General features: G+C 36.2%; 1 protein-coding gene across 10 annotated transcripts in view; it reads left to right on the top strand.

Moving 5' to 3' along the window:
- Positions 1 to 22130, top strand: part of LOC110827484 (uncharacterized) — a 703936-nt gene that overhangs the window by 37156 nt on the left and 644650 nt on the right. For all 10 annotated transcript variants that reach the window (XM_087351037.1, XM_087351034.1, XM_087351035.1 and 7 more), the window contains exon 2: positions 9671 to 9818. In XM_087351037.1, the coding sequence (XP_087207163.1) occupies positions 9672 to 9818 (147 nt within the window). In that variant the 5' untranslated portion in view covers position 9671. The remainder of the gene's footprint in view (positions 1 to 9670; positions 9819 to 22130) is intronic.

Raw genomic sequence — 22130 nt, 5'->3', positions numbered from 1 at the left:
GTTTTAGAGCAAAATATGGAAATAGTATGTTCCTACAAAGAGTTTTAACCCTGGAGATCGAGAAAGTATGTTTCTCCAAAAGGTTGGCATCGACTGAAAAGTACAAACTGTGTTACAAGCCAGAAGACAACACTAACAATTTTATGCTGTCACAAATTAAATTTATATAAATTTATTTCAACATTTCTTTAACATCAATATTATCCCTATGAGGAGTGAAATACTTGGCTTTCAGGCATAATGTGCACGTACATAAAATAAGAATGCCTTATGGAGAAGTAATTTTTTGTGTATTTCAGTGTTTCTTCTCACGAATCACTTTGATTTAGATAAAATGTGGCTTGAAATAACTATATTTAAGTTTAGCAGTGTGGGTTTATTTCGCTGTATGTGGCTAATTAAACTCGAGTTATCATAATGCTATGAATGAATGGCTTTGTTGCATGTATATATGACACAACAATATTTTATTCAGAAGTTCCAGTTATTAATAAGACAAATATTTTATTCCATGTGTATTTTGTTGTGCATTGAGGTTTTATCTGATAGATTTTATAGTCAAATGACAGTAGTAAACTTTCACGACTGTAAGCGAACATATTTCCATTTCTCTTGTAAGGGTCAGCAAATGTTACAAAGCAAATATTGTAGGCATAAGTGTTGATACATCGAATGGAACGTACAGGCAGATATGTCTTGGGAAATACATCTGTAACATTTTTGTTTTCGGGTTTTGTTTAGCCGTCTCGTGTATTTCTGCAGGCTGCTATAATAAACGTCAAGAGAGACCATACTGCTTGAAGTTATTAACTTTTGCTCAGTCAGTGTCAAAAACACAACACATATATCTGTTGACTGCACGTTTTGTTAATGTATTCGACAACTTCTGATCGTCTTCTTTCTTTTATCGTTCTTCCCTTCATGAATTTAGCTGACGTTTGTTCGTATTTCGTAGCCGTTTTTAAAACGGTATTCCTAGCATGCGTATGTGCGCATATATCCTATTTTGTAGACACACGTAACTTCGGATTATTAGAAGGCCAATTCTAGGACGCATCAACGGCCATTCCATCGCCGGTGGCTTAACCATTTACTTTTCTGCAAACTGGGTGATTCTTATGAAGCTAACTGACGTGGAAAGTACTTAGGAAGTTTGTAAGCAGCTACTCTGTCTTCTGTCTCACCCTCGTGAAAGAAACCAAACAGTCTCGCATTGACATAGTACTTATACATCGACCTTAGACGTCGAACATAAGATGTTGGTAGTATCAGGCAAGTTTGAAAGTGAAATGACAAGTTAGACAGGCTTTCCAAGTTAGGAAAAGTTATTCTAAATAAAGATTTATAGAATTATTCAGGTTTTGGAACAGGTGGTGATAGGCTGAATGAGCGGAATAAATTTTCTGCTGCACTGTTTGTTGAGTTCTTCAACGTTTATATAAATGGGTCACGATCACTTCCTTTCTGTAAGTCTCTGTATTAAGTGAAGTCAGACGAAGAAGAGAATGAAAAAGAGATGGCTACTGGCATGGAGACTTTGACCTAAATCTTTTGTTAAGCCGTTACTAGAATAACGAGTAGTTAAGGTTACAGTGGGGCGGGGTTGAGGTTGAGTGTGTGTCAATATAACTGCTTTCAATTTATATTGAGGTGATTCTGTAATATTGCTAGTTGGACAGAGTTCGTCTCGTATGTCGTAACTTCGGTTTTTGCAGACTTATTTTTTTATAATATGCCATTAAGTTTATCTTTTATCTATGAGAGTGTATTTCGAGCTGTGTTTTCTAGAGTAATAGAAATACGGCAAATATAATGTGGTAAGTGCGCAGTTACTATACCCGAAAGTTGAAAAGATCAAATTAATCAAAATATGCGAACGTAGTTCAGTGTTTTAGTTATCTAGTATTTACCGTGTAGGTAAATATTTGCCAGATGCATTCCCTATTCAGAATGGTCTAAAACAGATGCTCTGTCGCCGCTGATTTTCAATTTTGCCTCAGAATATGCCATCAGGAAAGTTCAAGTAAATCAGGGCGGTTTGTAATTGATTGGGACACATTAGCTTTTGGTCTATGCTGATGATATTAACCTGTTGGGTGATAATATAAATGATATAAAAGCGAACACAGAAATAATCTTAAGGGGAAAATATAAGATTGTGCCTCGGCATCAGAATTCAGGACAGAACTAGAATATAAGGATAGATAGTGAATAGTTTGAAAATGTGACAAAATTCAAGTACTTGGGTACAATACTAATAAGTCAGAATAACACTAATGACGAAATCAAGAGCAGATTAAATCAGGGAATGCTTGCTATCATTCGGTTCAAAATATTCTGTCTTCCCGTCTCATATTTTGACTTCTTTTTTATTTTTAGTCCCCCCCCCCCCCCCTCAAATATAGCTGTAGAGCATTAGAATAGTTTAGAACTGAGTCTTCTCCCATTCTTGCCATCCGAGTCTTCCAACTTATCCAGTGTTTTATTTTTCGTTTGTCAGTGTTATTATTCATCGTAATGTATTTATTTTGTCTCGGTCATTAAGCTATTATCATTAGGCTAAACACAAATGAATTTTTATTTCGTGCCTCTACTGATCAGTATTGTGTTGTCAATTAGATCTTCCAGTCTGCCTCTTATTTAGATTTGTTGCTGATGTTAACAGCATAGCGAGTACTGAAGTCTGTTCCTTGTTTATTGCTACCGTTCATTTGCAGCAAGCCATAACTGGCAACTGATGATTGATTAAATATGCATGCCGTGTCGTGTGTCTCACTCTTTCACCGGAACTATAAAACTTCTCTTCCAGCTCCTGCTGTTGCTCAGCATGTGAAATGTTCATCTTTTCTCAGAGGAATAACTTTTACTCCTTCTTAGCAACTGACTGGGTGAAGTCCCAACTTCGATCCAACTCTTGCTTTTAACTTCTGTGCCTCAGTGATAAAAGTTTTTACAATAGGCTGAATATACAAGAAGTTCCGAGATGATCTCATAAAGCCCACATTTCTATTTCAAAAATTCCTAATCATGTAGTTCTTGCGGTGTTAAAATTATCTTTAGGTATTTAACGTTACAATGTAGCAAAAAAATTGAATGTAGTTCATGGCTTAGCGTTATGGACTCGTACGCAGATGATGATTCTGTCGAATCTGGCATTATTGATTGCAGAACGTTATTACTGTTATATATGCTATCATCATCTTCTTCTTCTTCTTTTCTGTTGACAAACACTCCAACAAAGAAATTAAATAGAATCGGATTATTACTACCTAACATCTCTGTCTAATGGTTAAGCACTCCTTCGTATTCTGGAGATTTCACGCTAAATTTAGGCTGGCTACCGACTAAGCTGACCGAGTTTTTTTTGTATTTTTATCATTCCCTACAGGATAGGTAGTTTAAACGAGGCCTTTCAAGTCGTCATTAAATACTCATCATGTAATTCGAAGCTATAACCTCAGATACTGTAAACTTTCATTACTTAAATTACAAGCAAATATTGGTTTAGTGTATGGAATGACTTTTTATTTACATACTGATTCTGTCTGCGTTAAATTTGTCGGAAACTAAAATCTCAAAATTTTCCACCATCGCCCTGCTTGTAAATCTTGACCTACAGAAGATATTACAAGCGTATGTTCATATTTCTATACCAAATTTCACGTGCTTAGCTGATGTGGTTAATTAGTTACCGCTGTCAAACTGAAAGATAAACAAGTTCTCACGGCTGACATTTGTTTTACATTCTTGTACAGAAAAATTACCTTAAAAAACGTTGCGTAATAGTACGCCTTACTGGAGTAAATATTTAGTTCTGAAATTTAACATTTTGAAGTAAAACGTTTAAAAAATGTCTGCATATCAGAAATTCTTGCCAAAGTTAATGTAAGTTTCACCTGTTGGATTGCCTCTGTTTTATACAGGCAATGGGCAATGTTCAAAGAATGTAATCCCACTCTCACAAATCGTATTTCAATATCGGAATTAATTACTGGTGAATACGGTATATGCAATGTTGTTTGAAACATGATTTAATTTATTTTATGCATTACCCGAGACTGTGGCAATTCGAGGCTAAGTCGTTTACGAAATACCCAAAAAGCGATACCTTTTAAAATTTGTTAAATTTCTTTATTTGGAAATATGTATTCTACATACTTCCCGTTGATATACACACAAATATTCACAGATAATTACAAGTAGGGTAAGTACGAAGTTCAAAAGCTACAATGAAAATTACAAAGATGGCTGTCTTCTGGATTGTAGGGCCGTATAGTCTGGCAGATGTTTACCAGCGTTTCAGAGGTCCTTGATGCCTCCATCATCAGGGCTATACTTTTGCTAGACTATACGACGCTACAATCCATAAGACAGCCATCTTCGTTCTCACCGCAGTGAAAACCACAAATCCTAGAACGAAAATTACATTCAAGTTAATTTATTGGTTGTAGATTGTGTCAAAGCTTCAGGTAAATTCCAAGGTGTAGGCTTCGATTATGAAACGTGTAGTTGATATAGTTATGATTTTATAAGATGAATAGAGAAAAGAGGCAGAATAAAATCCTCGTCTTTTACTGATTATGTAATTTTGGTATCGCATGAGAACTAATTTCAGAGGCCTTTGAGATTGTTATTCATACACTTAAAATATTTAGATAAAATCAACAAAGTTTAAACGTATCTCAAATCTAAAAGTTTGTGACGATGGTGAGTTATTTCAATAAAAAGTTTTTTGGATGTTATCCATCGTCTAATAAATTATAAAATTGAGATAGGGGGATAGGGATTATCTCTATCGATTGGGCCCAACAGAGTAGGTATACCTGAAGACGGAGATAGAGTCCCATCTCCGAAACGTCGTTAAATTTTATTATTTTATTAGACGATGGATAACATCCAAACAACTTTTTATTTGAAGTTTAAACGCTTAAACTTCTTACATCCTCCATGAAGTGATTAAAATTCCTGAAGTGTCCATTTATTCTTGTTCTAATTTAATCCTACTGCTGTCGACTTAGTCGAATATCCGTGCATTGTCTCTTTCTGCGAAGTCCACTCTAGACAAAATCAAATAATAATCGTCTCCTTTAGGTAGAAAACTTTCGTTGCTGTGTCAGGTATAAAATACGTATTTTTTGGTTTCTATAATGTAAACATTTTTAAAATGTAGTTTACATACATTTTACGTGGCGCCAATGCTGTTGATACGTTCGTGTTCTTAGTGTAAATTTGATATTTGTGGCTACGTTTCTGAATTCTATGTAAGTACGTGTTTGCAAAAGGTGGTTTTGACCCTTCACAACTAATTTATAGATTTGAATTAAAAGTGCATTCTTCCAGGACAGCAATAAATAACAACGCGTAGCGAAGGGCTTCCTAGAAATGCACTTAATTTTTAGAACCTGACGTATTTCAAATTTGAACATTTCAACATACATTTAGTGAATGGATTTGTACATAAACAAGTAAAATGTAAGAATATGTCTTATGCAACGGACATTGTTTATTTTAAACCTGTCCACAACTAGGAGAGTGCTGTCATTTTAACACGTTATCATGTGTACGGTGTTTTATATTATCTTGTTCTTAACTTCGTCTCGATTGCTGTCACATTGAAACTTATGAGGAGATGTGTAGGTACTAGGATTTTTTAAAGGAATAAGTTACATGGTCTACCACCATTCCATAGTTCGATAGTCATTTGTCATTTGAGTACTAGAGACCAGCACTTGAGAGTCGGACACCTGTCAATAAGCGAATAATGGATTGCTTGCTTGCTGCTTGCAAAGTAAGGTCACTTGAACTGTACTCTCACTTGATGCAGTAGACAAGCGAATTTTGCAGTCCTTCTTAGAGCCTATATTTTCCCCCTTTGAACCACATGTGGTGGATGATATAATAACTACTCTTCTGAGAACATAATACTATGTACTTTACAAGTTTTCTCTTTAATGAACGATTCGGAGAATTAATGACTCTGTTTTAAGTGCCTTGAACTCCATAGGGTACATATAAGAAACACCTAAAACAAATAGTAGAAATCGTAGTTTAAGTGTGAAGGTCTCTGATGAGATTTCGTTATAATACGTAAAGTTGTTTCTTGGAAATGTTCATCGTGTAAGTTTTGTAGTTATAACATTACAACGTTTCAGGAGCTGCATGCTGCTTCCGTCTTCAGGTAAATAGGACAAATAGTCTGCCTGTTGGTTCAGCTAGTCTCTGGCCTGAACTTGAACCGGGCTCAACCAGGGGCCCATTAAATGGGTTCTTGTTCCCTTCCCCCCCTTTTTGCCTGAAGACGAAGAAAGAATCCAGTTTCCGAAAAGCAGTAGTTCCTAAAGTTTATAATTTAGACGATGAACAAATTAAAAAAGAGCAATATTATGTATTGTAGGATTTGAGGTTTTCACGGTGGTGAGTCTGAAGATAGCCCTGATGATTGAAGCACCAAGGACCTCTGAAACGTCGGCAAACTCCTGCCAGACTACACTGCGCAACAACCCGGAAGATAACCATCTTCAGTATTACGTTTTGAAGTTCAAAATCATATTTTATAATCAAATATTTTATTAAGTTTTTGGCTTTTGTTAGTATTCAGAGGTCTGAGATTAAATTTTTAGATCATCCGAAATATTTACATTACTCATTTGTATTACAAGAGCTGTGTTCACATGAGTGGTACTTGTAATCACCATAAGCACTCCATGTATAAATTGCGCAAGCCAATAATAATTATTTTACAATACCTCGCAAGCCTGGGAGAAAATATTGTAGGAAAACTATTTGTTAGAAACTTTGTCGAGTAGTGTAGGAAATTAAAATAAATATATTAATCGGAAAATAAGATTTTAGATTTAATTTTCAGGTGGATCATTGTGTTTCAGTTCATAATGTACAGCGTACTGATTTTCTCCTTTCATTACTAAAATATTAAGTATGTACATGATAATTATTTATAAATAATTAATTTTTACTTTAAACTTATTGCTTTGACCTGCAGTCTCTCTCTTGCCAAAAGCTTCATTACACGTCTTTTAAAATTAATCGTGCTCATTCATGCACGTATTCAACGATATATAAAATCTCTTTTTGATAATGTACAGTTAAGAATATAAAATAATTTTTTACGGCTTTGTATAGGCAATTTGGAACTCCGAATCAACTGTCAAAAAATTAAGAAGTTTCTCCTTATTTTTATTTCAAAGGCACTCGCTTACGGTTTCTAGCCTGTGTCACCACGTGTCCGGATCAATTTATGTAAATTCATCGTACATCGTAAGGAGATTGTTACTAGAGGCCGTTCAGCTTTACTAATATTTAAGTTCTGTCGTCAGTACTACCGACATGGCGGCTGTACGAATTGTTTACATTAGGAGTCACTATATTCACTTCTGCCGTACTAACGTAGATTTGTAAATTGTCATGTATGAATGGATCTTGGAAAATGTAACTTTTCTGAAGGATTACTTTGTGGAATTAAAAAAACCCAATGTGGTGGCCCTCTTTAGCTTTAGTAGCTATTAGAGATAGGCGTACGAAATTTTTAATGGAGATATTTGAAAAAATATATGGATAGACATTACAAGGGAATTCTGTGACTTTGTGAAATCCAAAAAAAATTGTACAGAAATGGTTCACTACATTGTTTCATTATCAATTTATATGTAATTTTTGCTGAACAAAACTGTATAGTAAAGCTTTTAAAGGAAACAGTCATGTTAGATTCTTCGAAGAATTTGTTGTTATAAATATGTATTTGCTGTCACCATGCTCTTTCTGTTGTGAGTTAAAATTGGTTTTGTACATATTTCTTAGCTCTAGAAGACGTTGAGGAATTTTGGACAGTAAGTTGCTGTTATCAATAAATAGATGGAGAGTAGAATAGATTCAAGATTCTCTTGGGAATAAGTTATTTATCATGTAAAATGCCACATTTCTATGGAGGTTAAAATTTATTAGAATGTAATTAAAATTGCAGACGGCTAATACATTAGCAATAACTTCGCGCTTCTGTACGAACTATCTAAACTGAGTCTTTTAACATCATTTCAGTAAATGTATGAATAATAGAAGTGCACACATCGAACATCGGAACTTACAAAATATTAATGTATTGTTATATGTCTTCTGTCTGAATCGACATTTCACTTTTCCGACAACTGTTTCGCCCCAGTTAAGTTACGGTTTACTCTTTATGTGAGGTGTAAAGTAGATCTATTGATATTGAAGGTAGGCTGCGATTAAATCCATATGCGACAGTTGGCATATAATTCAGCCTATTCATTTTCACTTCGAAGAAGTAGACTGGAGTTCGTGACATGTTTATCGATATATTGCCAGGCTCTAAAATGCGAAGTTAATATCAATAATACTTAAACATTTGGTCAGTGCTTCCATGAATACATACCAAACATTAGTCGGTTAATGGTATTCACGGAAATAATCGTTTTTATACTGAGAATGAGAATAGACCCATTATAAAACCCAATGGGCAAGAAACAGTGAAGGAAGGCATCGTTACAGCTCTCTCTGATAGGGTTCTGGATCTTTGTTTAAACAGAGTAAATCATCTGCGCTAAAAATAACTTACAAAACTGACACTTTGCTTGCTCTTTGTTTTAATACAAACCAGTCTATTTTATAATGTAATGTTACTTAGTAGAATCACAAATAGAATAAAATTTTAAGTAATCTCTTGTAAAACAAATGAGTAAAGCAAACATTTCGGTTGGATCTAGAAAATTTAATCTCAGACCTCTGAGTACTAACAAAAGCCAAAAACTTAATAAAATATTCGATCATAAAACATGATTTTGAACTGCAAAACGTAATAATGAAGATGGTTATTTTCTGGGTTGTTGCGCCTTGTAGTCTGGTAGAAATTTACTGACGTTTCAGAGGTCCTTGCTGCCTCAATCATCAGGGTGATCGCCTGATTTGAATTCAGTATCCGCGGTTTTAACCTCGACCCTGAGCCCGCCTCTTCTCATACAGAGTCTTCCATCAGTTTGGACCACAGCTACATTTATTGGCTGCTTTTAGTAGGTCTACGCATCTTGCAAATTTGTGTTTCGCCACAATACAGAAAAACTTACCTATAGATTAACGTACTGTCTAATACACATTTTCCATACACCTGCAAATAACAATTTAAGCCTGCAGGTACATTATATAGCAGAGTGTTAGACGAACAAAATTATTATGTTATTCTTCTGGATTGTAACGTCGTGTGGACTCGTAGGTGGATACCAAGGTTTTGAAGAAACATACTGTCCCTATATTCAGGGATGAAGACAGAGACAGCGTGTTTCTTCGAAACCACGATATCGACCTACGAGTCCACACGACGTCACAATCCGGAAGTACATAATCTTCACAATCGTAAGAACCTCAGATCAAACATATATTTTTTTCTTGTCTTTCACATTTCCTTGATTTCTTCTTTACTTTATTTCCTTGTTTCGTTGTTTTCTTATTTGATTCATTTCTGTTTCTTTTTTCTGAGTGAAAAACAATTGAAATATTAGCGAGAACTGGGTCGTAGACATCTGGTCGCGACTTGGGAAAACACAAAGCAATCAGAATCCATGACTTCAGGGTCCCATTGTCACGTTATGAATGCCATATATCTTTTATGAGTAATTTTAATTGAAAAAACTGTACTGTGCAGAATGGCCGGCCGGAAGACGCGGCAGAGTCACTCCATCCAGCATCTGCTGGAACTGCCCCCCACCCGCGTCGTCACCAGGAAGTCAGCGACGTCCCCGCCGCATCCATCGTCAAGACTTTCAGAGGCGCCGCCACCTCCTTCTAAAAAGGTAGGTGCCGTGTTCCGTCCATTATGTCAAATATAAATTTTACCCTGGTAACTTCGGGGTTGTACTTAATGTCACCGCCAATAAATAGGACTGTTCTTGTTGCGATAGGGCAAAACTGTGGCTCTACGGAACTGGCCCTCTAACGGGTCCTGTATCCATCCCCAAGATGAATGTCTCGCAGCGGTGGAATGACTGGGGAAAACCTGTTACATTGTCGCTTTGTCTGGCTACCACAAATCCTACGTGGACTGACTTGGTTACAAACCTATCACTACTTGCTCGCGACTGTAATCTTGAGAATTGCGGGGTGAGGAAGTGGGGTGAAGGAGGAAGGGGGAAACATGGCGTCTGCCTTTAACGCTACGGACTTCCTGCATTCCTTGCAAGTCTCAAGATTACAGTCGTGGACTGAACTTGCTCGCGACGTTTGGTTTACAAGTTCATGTCAATGAAAACAAATTTATTACCGTTTAAACTGAGTTAAGTATTTTTTGCTTTACTGTATTCGCTTAAGAATGTTATTTATATTATTATAACCCACTTTTCAGCTTGGGGTTTGTTTTATTTACTTTTTAAAAGTAATTACTTAAAATAATGTATGGGTATTCGTAAAATTACCCGGTATTTGGTTGACACCCGCAGTACATTTCTGTGTAAAGTAGGAGCTGTTTAGCCGACGAAATTATCCAATAGATTTAGTAGAATAACATTACAGTTTGATATTTTTCCTCTGTGACTCCGGGAATTTAATCTGAATTACCGAAATAATCTCACGTATTTAATCTCGGGTTTAAAGTCAGCCGTATTTCACTCTTCCAGTTCACTAATCATTGTCCGGGAGCTTGATATTAATTTATAACCTGCGTACTTTAAGTGAAATCATTTTAGCCAAATTCTTTCGAGAGTAAAATATTTCGTCTAGGCCCAGTCTCTTTATTGCATGATATAAAGCGATGATTTTGTAGCGAGGCTGTTTCAGCAGTCGGTTTTTGTACAACTTAAATTTCACAAACGTTCTGTTACAATTCTTAAAATTTTTATCGTATTGATTACATCATTTATTTATGTGTTCTAACCTGAATTGTATAGAATGTACGGTCAATACGTATGTGAAGCCTTTATGAAACAGGGACTGTACGGAAGAAATTTCCGCCAGTTTCTACAAATAAAGGACGCGCAATGACGTGCGTGCCGTCAACTCCTGTAACTTGCGGTGTGACCAAAGAGTCGGAAAGTTTCGAGCCACAAAACTAGTACCACTTGCTGCCCACATGAGAGTGTTACATAAATTATTACTGGTCACATGTCCTTCCATTAAACAATTAAAAAGTAATTTGAACTAGGCCAGGATCCAATGCAAAGCTCTGGTTAGAAAGTTAACCGAAATGTAGTTCCGTGACATTCATTGTTATCCTTTTATAATAACTGTAAGACGTTCTTATTCACTGTCATAAATGTTTAAACAAAGCAACAAAAATATTTTCAGCGTCAGAGAAAGCGATGGCATGAATTCTATCTCTCGTAATATCTTGGATATAAAAAGTAGACCCAATCTCATTCCATGTCATAATTGACGGTGTAAAATTCCTGTCCTGTCACGACCTATCTCTTGAAATCGAAAGCGAAATATGGCGTTTGCATCTCTCACTATGGATAATGTTCAATAGATTTTCTGTGTAAATTTCATCTGATAGCGATAACTGAGTACCGCGTTCTGCCAAACACCAACGGTCGAGAAGCAGAGTGAGTCCTAAGTCTACTTAAACAAATGGCTTCTTAGGTTTGAGACGTGTTGGGTTCTTCAAAACCAAACGATTATAGACACAGAACGGATAATCATCTCGCTTTAATTTAAGGTTACGTATTGAATCATCGACAGTTGAACTGATGTGTAAATATTCCAGCAAGCTTTGAGAAGGGGAATGCCTCACGACATTCTACGAAGGTAATAAAGTTAATAACAATAAAATGTATATGAATTAACAACATTATCTCAGAACAACAGATGTTTTATACCGGCCTTCAAATATATATGAATAACTTTACTTTTGAAGAAAATTATAAACAAGTTAAATAAAACGAGTTTTTCTGTATGCTTTATGACTGTATAAATTCCACAGATATATAATTCATCAGTTACGATTTACGCATCATAATATCTCGCTCAGCCGCCGTATTATTTTACATTTCCCTACAATGTACGTTAACACATCTTGCACGTGTCTCGTCGATCTGTCACATTTCCTACGATAGAAGTGAGGTTCCGACCTCACAAGTTCGCATGACGGCTATGTTGGCACTTTTGATCATTATGTCAATAGACAGATTCCTTCTTGAGAAGCTAATAATTTCCACTCATTTTACTTACCCCGAATGTTCATCACCGTGATCACAAAAGCACGCCACTGCTCCTGTTCCTGATCCACACACTCATGTCCCATTTTAAAAACGTGCTTACATTTATGTTTTGGTCTCCCGAGTTGTCTTCCTTTCAGTTTTTTCAAATAATATATTGTATATGTTTCCCATGTGTGCTCTGTCTTATCAAGACAGTTTTACCTCTATGAAGAACGCTCAGCACCGAAGTTGGAGGACGAGAGTTGTCGGCTGTCCGCTGCTGCTTAATTTAGTATATATACAGCTTCCTTTCATATATGTTTATTACAAGTCATTTCCTCTTCATGACGGTTGAAAACGTACCATATCTTTCTTCTACTCTAATTCCACTACAACATTCCCATAAGTAATCACAATACCTACTTCCGCCCAATCTTAAACGTGGTTAGCGGGTATACTGTTACACTTTTATGATTTTATACCTATGGAAGTTTCTTTACAGACACTTCTAATGGAATAAAATGAGTATACTAGCTTTTTATTTGAATTGTTAGTAAACTCTATATATTTGTTTTCATCGAAGAGATCTCAACTGTGTCTGAACCTTGTCTTCGTTCTTGTAGTATTAATCTGTGAAGCGTATAAGGGCATATAAGGACTTCTGAATCGTATTCCTGGACTTCATAAACCCTTCACAAGATCATGAAGTTTAAATTAGACTTTATTAAATCCCCAGAAACCGTTATATATTTCTTTTTAAAGAGGTGTTGGAATGCCATTACGTGTCATTCAGCTTTAAACGGCTGAACTTAACGGTAGTTGAGATTTCCAAATGGAAATAACACAATTATTTATAAGAACCTGAAAAATATACAGGCATGCTAATAAATGTTTTTAAACACTTTTGTTAAATTAATACGTATTGAAGTAATACCATGAAAATCCAGCTTGTTGTTTGTGGTTTATTTAACGTTGTCAGTAGCTTAAGATATAGGATCGGATGAACGGATGATAAGTAAATAATTGGAAAGGAAAGGGGAAAAAAGCGTTCGTGGTCTAATTCAAGTTGCTACCCCACCATTTCTCTGGAAAGACGAAGAAAGACCGAAAATGTCACCAGTTCTTCGGTCCTGTGTTAGTAAATGAACACTTTTATATGCAGTTACATTTACTGTTGACACGTCATAACAAGAACATGTGTCTTATTTAGCTTTGACATTTTTTAAAAGAGACTAAGTGAATCATAATTCCTGTTGACGTAAGACATTCTTACTGACCACCAAAGATATAAATACAACAAGACAAAAAAGTACTTATAAAACGAAATTTATGTATTCCACCGAGGTGACATAACATCTTTCTTACTACTTTAGTATCGATTGTCTTAAGTATTGAGCACACTAGACTTTTACAACAGCCAAGCATAGAACGCCTGCATAACCATTGTCTCTTTCTGGCATAAATAAAACTACCACAGAAAGGAAACATCACTTCAGTATTTTTATTTTTGCAAAACGTGGTCCTATCTGCTTTGGGGAGACTCCATGACTTTCCAGAACATTTATAACAAGTGTAATCTGCAACACGCATTCTGTTTCTATGTACGAACGTGCTGTTTTGATAGCGACTGACAGCTATGTATTAGATCAACAGCTTATCCGAACCTGTCATTTTTCCTCTTGATATATGGTGATTTACTACTTTAGTCAAGTACAGTCAACATTTCTGATTCATAACTGCATACATTTAATATTGGTAACACTATAATCATTTGTTAGCCTTGTTTTATAGGGCCTAATGGTTTAAATGAATAGGTGAATAATTAGGCATTTAGAACATCAGTTAGGTAATTTTTACAAATAAATTGAGACACTGGATTAGTCCTGTAGAAGACGTAGTCTGCTGAAAACATTATGTTCCTCACAGTACTTAGAAGATTAAGAAAATGTAGACTGGTATTCCGTGGAGTGATCTTGCGCAACATATGAAAAATGTTCACGCTCTGAGTCGATTGTTATACATCATCGATTACTCAGCTGCACCACATCAAGCGCACGGGTTATATGGCGTCGAGTAAGGATGGTCGTCGAGAAATGTGGTAAAAATGTATTATGTAGATGGAAGAATAACTCTGAAATGGATCTTAAGGAAGTATGGCGAGAGGGTGTAAACTGGGTTCATCTTAGCGAGGACAGGGTGAAGTGTCTGGATTTTGTCAACGTTGTAATGAGCCTTCGAGTTATGTAAACTGCCGTGAATTTCTTGACTAGTCGGGTGACTTCTCAAGAATTCCTCTGCTCGATGGAGGTAGTTTGGTAGTTAGATATGTTTTCGATATGTAATAAATAACAAGGACACTTCCGCTGCGCATTTTAAGGCGCTTGTACATCGAGTGAACGTGTAGAAACAAAAACAAAAACAAAAAACAAAACAAAAAACTGCAGAGAACAGTGATTAAGGGGCCGAAATAAGAATTTGTTTTCGCTAACCTGTTCCACAAACTATAAGTAAATATTCAGATTTTCATTATTAGCCACAGGGTGGTTAGAAAGTCTACTGATGAATTTTTCTAAATTTCAAGTTGAAACGGAAGTTTTAAGAAAACTGCTTTTGTTTGCGTGTTTTAGAGCGAATACTAAAAACTTCTATTTTATGTCAGTCATACGACTTTTAAAAAAATACATTCAACAGTGGCGTTTTTGTAAACCGTAAGTGGTGCCAAAAAGGGAACAACAGATATCTCTTTAATCGCTTTTTTAGGAAATGTATCAGAGAATCATCTTCAGAGCCACAAGATGGTGTGAAAATGGAATTGTAAACAATGTTACAATTTATTCCGTCTCTTCGTTAAAATATAATTATGTTATGATTTTTTAGAAAGAACGTATGTTAGAATTGCTTTCTCAGTAGGCCTATCCTTGGTGTATTATTATTGCTTGAATTAAAGTACAGTTCATTCCGGTTAATTGGGTCATCGGTTAATCGGGGCAGCCGTTTATTTGGGATAAATCTTAAAGAACAAATCTTTGTAACTCTTTACGTTGAACTTCTCATAATTGGGGCAGCCGCTTAATTGGTCGAAGGTGTTCTAGTCCCGATGTTCCCCAATTAACCAGAATCCACTGTATAGTGTAAATGATTCCTAAAGACTAAATTCTAATTTTAGAGTGTTCTATATTATTCACCACCAAAGAATATGTATGGCATTATTAAATGCTGATGATAAGGCATTTTTCCTAGAAAGCAAAATATCTCGTACGTACACATCCTGCCAGATTAAATTATGTCTTTAAAGACCTCAGTATTTTTTTAGCTTTAACAATAGGATGCATCACCGGATTTCGATAATAGTGGAAATAATTTTTAAGGATATCTGTTAATTTTTGAAGTTTATTTATTGGAAACTAAATATGTGGCTATTATTTTAAAGTAAGCCTATGATTAAACCAGTGATGATACAAGCACTGCCACCTTTACTATCACAAGAATGTTATGCATACATGTAGGTACATAAACCACTTTTCTTTCAGAAAGAAGGAACGGATTAATTTGTTTTATGAAGTTTCTTTCATTCTTTCCAATAAAGTCTGAAATGAAAGGCGTATCATGGCACATGTAGATGTTGAAATCATAACAAGGAAACAACTTTTATTGACAAAGGATATAGCGAAAAGTATTTTAGCACTGTTTATTAAAAGGAAAATAAAACTAACGGGTGTTTATAGCTATCTTATTCCACGTTATTTTGTATGGAGGAAATTAATTTTCTTTACAGAAAAGTAATTTCTTACTATTATTGCATGCAAACGTAGAAGAAGTTGGCTCCTGACACAATTAACGTATTTCCGTAGCGTGTTAATATTGTAGAAACATTGCATGCTTTGCTCGGAAGTCAATTTTCTAATCACACTGAAGGTGCTTTGTGCTTTCAGTATGAGGAAATGCTGTTACTTCTTCGCAAAATGTTATGATATTCAAATAAAATTTGTAGACAGACTTGGAGGACTATGTCTTCATGTAAGCACCATATAAGCACAGCTACAGTGACGCTTCCTTTTTCGAAAGTAATGTTCTTGAGATTCCTCCGCTTAGAGAAAATTTATCAAGCGAAGATTAATTTCCCATGAAGTCGTTAATACGTCTGTAGGTTGTTATATCGTGTGGTCTTGTGGGCGGAGGCGTGCGAGGAAAATCACGGAATCAGAATCCAGAAAATCACAGTCGATATATTCATCACCTTAAGATCCTCAAACACAGAATTCTATATTAATTTAAATATAGGCATTATGTAGAAAATAAATAGTAAACGAAGGTAGGTCTAAGTGTATGGTAGGAGTTCACACGTGTTATAGATACATTTGAATCGATGGACGGATGATTCACACGCTGGTTTATATTTTGGCCTTCATCTTGATCTTTTATTAGTGGGATAAGTGGTCGATAATAAAGGAGTCTTAAAAGCGTTGAATATTCTGCTTGTTTTTCTCTTTCAGTATCAGGCAGATTACGTAATCGTACAATTGTTATACGTTGCCAGTCTTAAGTTGCATGTTTTTAGACTACATACAATGTTTCGGGGTAGATGAAACTCTCAGAATATCGTGTCTACGAAACATAACGCAGAAAATAAACAATGTGAAACGTACCTTGGCATAGCCCATCAGCCATAATAATATTCTTATATGTGCCATCAGGGACTTCTCTTGTGGGAAAAAAAACGCTTCATAAAATAGCAGACTGTATATTAAGAATACTTCAATATGTGCAACATTATTTATAAGACGTCTTTCAGAAAGTCTATACATGGACGAAATAATTGCAGTTTTTCACGAATACTGGAAAGTTTAAAAAATGTCAGTTTATACATTTTTTTGCGTATTGTATTAATTTTTGTTCCGCTGGAGGCGATCCAAGTACTGAAGATCGACTTGTTAGTTTTGCCGTTCTACACTTCAGATTGCACGGCGCTGCTATAGCTACCTTTGTAAGACTGTGACATCTGTCGGCAAGATGGAGAAAACTTGGTCGGTACAGATCGACGTTAGGAGTCGCGACGTCACTTTGCATAAAAGCGATTTTGTTAAAATATGTTAACGGTATGGATTTCAGAAGGTTACGCTTTAGTCATAAGCGACAATAAATGAAGTTAACAATTTGGCCGTGTTTTAAAACAATTACCTCTTTGTAGAAAATTAAAACGTCATTGAATTGTGATTTATTAATGTAGCGTATACAAATGTATCAACTTTGTGAAACTTAAAGTGTGATCCATCAGACTTGGAGCCTATTCGTTGCATACAGATTTCGAATCTGGACCGGTTTTCGGGATTTGCTGTAGAGGCTATTGTTTCTAACAGATGATTGATTGGTGCCTAAAATACGCCACAACCACGTCTTATTTCTCACTTATCTTTCATATAGGCCCTTAATTCCAAGCTTTGTAACCTCTGCAGATGATACAAAGTCTTAGTCAGATACGGCTCCTTCACATAGTTTATAGATTTTTCTTGTTCCCCAAAAGAAGCCCAAATGAATCTTAAGTAAGATTGCTTCTTAGGCTCGTAGCATCCAGAACATTGAAAATATGGAAGTTACACATAAATTTAATATGTAATTATGCTGCTGCGACTTACGTCCGTTCAGCTTGAAATTGTACGGTGTATGTACACATTTATGTAGTGCTGGATCCAAGTCTTTAGTAGTTTCGTTGTGACGGAAAATAAAACAGTCTAACTCGTCTGATCCTTATTGAATCTGGAACGATTCATCTAGGTCTTACCAAACTAACTTATACGTGGTGTGGGGACATCTTGTTGTCCACTGGAAGTCGACAAACGAAACGTTCAACTTGCAAGTTTAATGCAAGTGCGCAAAACATTCATCAGTGCTGGCTCGTTTGAGCGTCTCTCTGTTTGATGTCATCAACAGTGCATTCTTGGCCTCTGGACTGTATTTTATAGTACAGGTGTACTTTGAGCACAGACACGTAGCAGTTCTCTTAATCACGTTAAGTCCACGACATCGTTGGATGGAACTGTAATACAGCTTGGAGTATACTTCAGCGTGCCATTCGTCACAGCGACCGCTACATACCACAGTTCTGTAGCATTCACAATTGAATCTCGGAAATCCTCTTCCAATTGGTCGAAGTTATAACTTGCCCTTATTTTGGCTTTCCAATTCATCTTGTGTCCTCTCTCTTATTTGTTCGATGCTTTGGAAGTGTGACGCAGTGGGACGCACGTAAGAAAGAGAGGGGAGCACAGCGGCGTTAAAGCGAAGTCTCGTCTGTTTACCCGCTTTCTTCTCCGTCTTTGTCGTCCATGATTTCATGGGCCGTTGCAATAAATAAGACGCTACGAGTTTTAGTGGTTATGCCTAAAACTCCGTCAAGTTGTGCTCTCACGCCCGACTAAATTGATGTCATGCCCGTAAGAAATCTCGTACTAACAACTCATTCAATTAATGCGTGTGTGTTTTAGAACGCTAAACGCGGTGCCCCGTTGCAGAACGAGGGTACGTACCCTCAAGAGTCAAGCGTCTTTCGGCCAGTCTTCAGAATTTTATGTTTCTGTTGTAGCTTTGACATTCTGAATGTATCAAATTGAACACAAATTAATAAATCTTAATTTATTAGTGCTTAGATAGTATAATTTGAGATAATGTGAATGAACTTGAGAGTAAAATTACAATTTAAATGTTATGTTGGTGTTGTTCCGTTGCGATAATCTCCTATATAGTTGTCACGAAACGGAATGTGGTGTACTTTAAAACTAGCGATAAATAGTAAATAATAACATAACTATCAAGGTATGAGGATGTAATGGCCCAAGCGTGTTGTAATATAATGTTTCTGAGTGTTTATGTAATAATAGAAGCGAATCCAAACCGTGTACTCGTTCTGTTAATTGACTGGGACGGACACATTTCTTGGTTTCGTACTTTAGCCTTGTTTTGGTGTTGATTACTGGTGTAAACAGTAGCTGGCCCTGAAATCTGAATATTTAATTTATTAGCGTTTTTTCGGAAATCAGTGTATTTCCACTGTTATGACTCATTTTGTGCTTGTTTGTTGAATCCCTTGATGTTCACGTTCATTTCATTTAGAGTCAGCCTTATAAGTGAACATTGCCATTTCGCTGGTGGTGTTGGATCCAACAATTTATTAATAGTGCACTGATGTAATAGTGGTTCAGTAGACGCAATAGTGAGGATCGTGTTATTTTCCTTTGGTATCGTATGCGCCTATTTGTTGTCTTCGTATCTAAATTTGAATAGGTTTGCCTAATTTTAAAACGAATTTTCAGTTGTCATGACTTTACATATATTGCATTAAAAAGAAAAAATGTAGAGCTCTATATTAGAAACGAAGTGTGAGTTTGTCTAGATTTAGTCGTAGTTTTCTGCGGTTGGTATACAGCCCACTCCGTCAAATCATCAAAAATCTGTTTCTCGTATCCTGTAAAGTTCAGCAATTCTTGTTACATAAAGTAGCAATTATAATTCGTTGTTGAGAGAATTAATCACATTGGGCTACTAGCGTCTGTGTTTGTCTGCAGCAGATATCCTGTAGAATGGAAGAGACATTCTTCTTGTCAAATTATCCTCACATCCAAGATAGCTAATTGCGCCAAATGTCCGACCATAATTGATACAGGAGCCTAGAAGCTTTAGGACTGGGAGTGTAAGGGCGAGGCATAGTAATGGGGGGAAGGGATTCGAAAGAGAGAAGGACAACAACAAATGAGCTAACAGAGCTTTATGATACTCATAGAAGCAAAGCAAAGCAAAGCAAAGCCAACAAACTCAGGCCTTAAGCGGCACTAGATTTATCTACAGGCTTTTGCACCGTTGCTTGGTTCGTGATGAGAGTGGGGAGACGGGCGGCAGAGGAGCTGAGTTTCCAAACTTGTTCCTAATGTAAAGGTTGGTAGCTCTGGAGGTCCCTCCCCGTGCTCGTCTCGATATATAAATCTTGAAGTTGTCCGTGACACCAACAACGCCTTTGTAAACAATGGAGGTGTGGAGTCCAAGGTGAAATAGACCGTCATAAATATCATCTTAGCTTTTAGATGAGCGCCCTACGCTGTGTCTGCCGACGGCCGCCTTGTCTTCCACACAGGTTAACATTTAGGGTTCTAGAATTATATCATATTGCCTGCATCCCTGTAAATTGCAGGTGCTGGAACTCTGATAACTTCTTACGCGGGAATTTCGTAATGTGTTAAATTGATTTAGAGTGGTGAGTCACTTTACCATACAGCACGAGTAATTTTAAAAATCTGATTATAAATCATGAACACTTTCAGTCAGAAAACGAATTCATCCAACGCAACTTTTTATCCTGAATATTCTGTTGCTGTGCAACCTGTTAATATCGTTGGAATATCTGCAGGTTTGTACAGCTAGAGCCTTTATTACAATTTTAGAACATATAATTTCCTCCCGGAACTGGTTAATAGGCCCAATCGTTGTAGTAGAAATAATTAACTCGCTGATTGCCGACAGTTCCAATATACTGTTTAACACAATTGTTTGCGCTTTTGAAAAATAACAAGTAACTTAACAATATTATGAAACTGTGGCCCTTGGTGAGAGAAAAATAATCGTCTTGCGTGACGCGTTGTGTGGAAACCAAAAGACAGCGCCGATATACAATGCACTCTCTGAATTCCATTTCTTTAATTTTTACGTATATAAAGCTATTTATTGTTACTATCATCTGTATTTCTGGAAAATAACATCCATACGGGTTTATGAGCTGTGGCTGGATCAATATTTATATAATTTGTTTATGATAATGTGTCAGTGTCTTTGTAAAACGACCATAAATAATATAAAAGAAAAATCTTTGCCAGACACGTTTAGTCTACAGGGAATTGTTAGTGTAAGCTAAATTGTTTAATATTGAGACGTGTGTTAGGCTTTAGGCGTGCAAGTTACAAGCTGCAAAGAGAGACTCTACATGTTTCTTGGTTTTTCTCGAAAAGGCATTAATATCAATGACCTTAAACATGTTAATTGTGTTAAAGGCATAAATGGAATGCCCTTGACTGATTAAGATCATACATTTTGATATATGCTTTCCCCTGTAAATGTGTTGATTTTCTGAAGTTTTAATGAATTTGTCTCAAGTTTCAGATTCTGTACACAGTCATAAAAATTGTTATGTAAAACTTAAATGAGAAAAGACTGCTGACATATCTATATGCAGTTGTTTGGAGCTCGTTATAAAGATATTCAATTTGGGAAATTTATTTGTTATTAAACTGAAGAACGTAACATTTCAAACATTTAGACCAGAAATATGAAGAACCAACGCAAAAAATACTTGTAGCCTTCATTCTTTGAGCGTCTGCTGCCCAGATCTGTGAATTGGTCTTCCAGATTGAGCTATTCACTGAATACTTATAAAATACGATTGTGCTCCTGACATATAAGAGTTTAGGGCGCTGAACTATGTAGCTGTCTGCATGCTTGTGACGTCTGACGTAATTACGTATTGGAAATTTCCTATAACAAAGACGAAAAGGTCGTAATATACCCTTGAACTATTTGTAAATGGGGGTAAGTTTAATCACGTGGTAGGCCCTCTCGCGCAGTAGGGCCTCTAAGATCATGGGGCCCTGGGCAGAAACCGATTTTGTCCATTGGGCAAGGACACCCTGTCTACACGTAGGAAATTATTTATCATCCATCAGTATATGTTGTAGTGCCATTCTGGAGGAAATATTTATACGAAAACAGGATATATGCAGAAGAAATTTAAGGATTTGCAGAAAAGATGCTGTATTATTAAAAAAGACCAAACACAGCCGATGAACGGAAAAAAGGGTAAACCAAATCCAGGAAGATGTTAATCGTTAACTACTGTAGAATACGTAAGATATGTGTAGGACAGTCAGTGTAAAATGAACTCCGAAGAAGACATGTGCAAAATCATTTTAACCCTGTGAAGCCGAAGCTCGTGTAAAT

Source organism: Zootermopsis nevadensis, unplaced genomic scaffold (genome assembly GCF_977971745.1).
Source record: "Zootermopsis nevadensis isolate Lab colony 2312 unplaced genomic scaffold, Znev_1.0 Znev_ptg000018l, whole genome shotgun sequence".
Classification (NCBI taxonomy): Eukaryota; Metazoa; Arthropoda; class Insecta; order Blattodea; family Termopsidae; genus Zootermopsis; species Zootermopsis nevadensis.
This window is presented reverse-complemented; position numbering and strand designations above follow the sequence as displayed.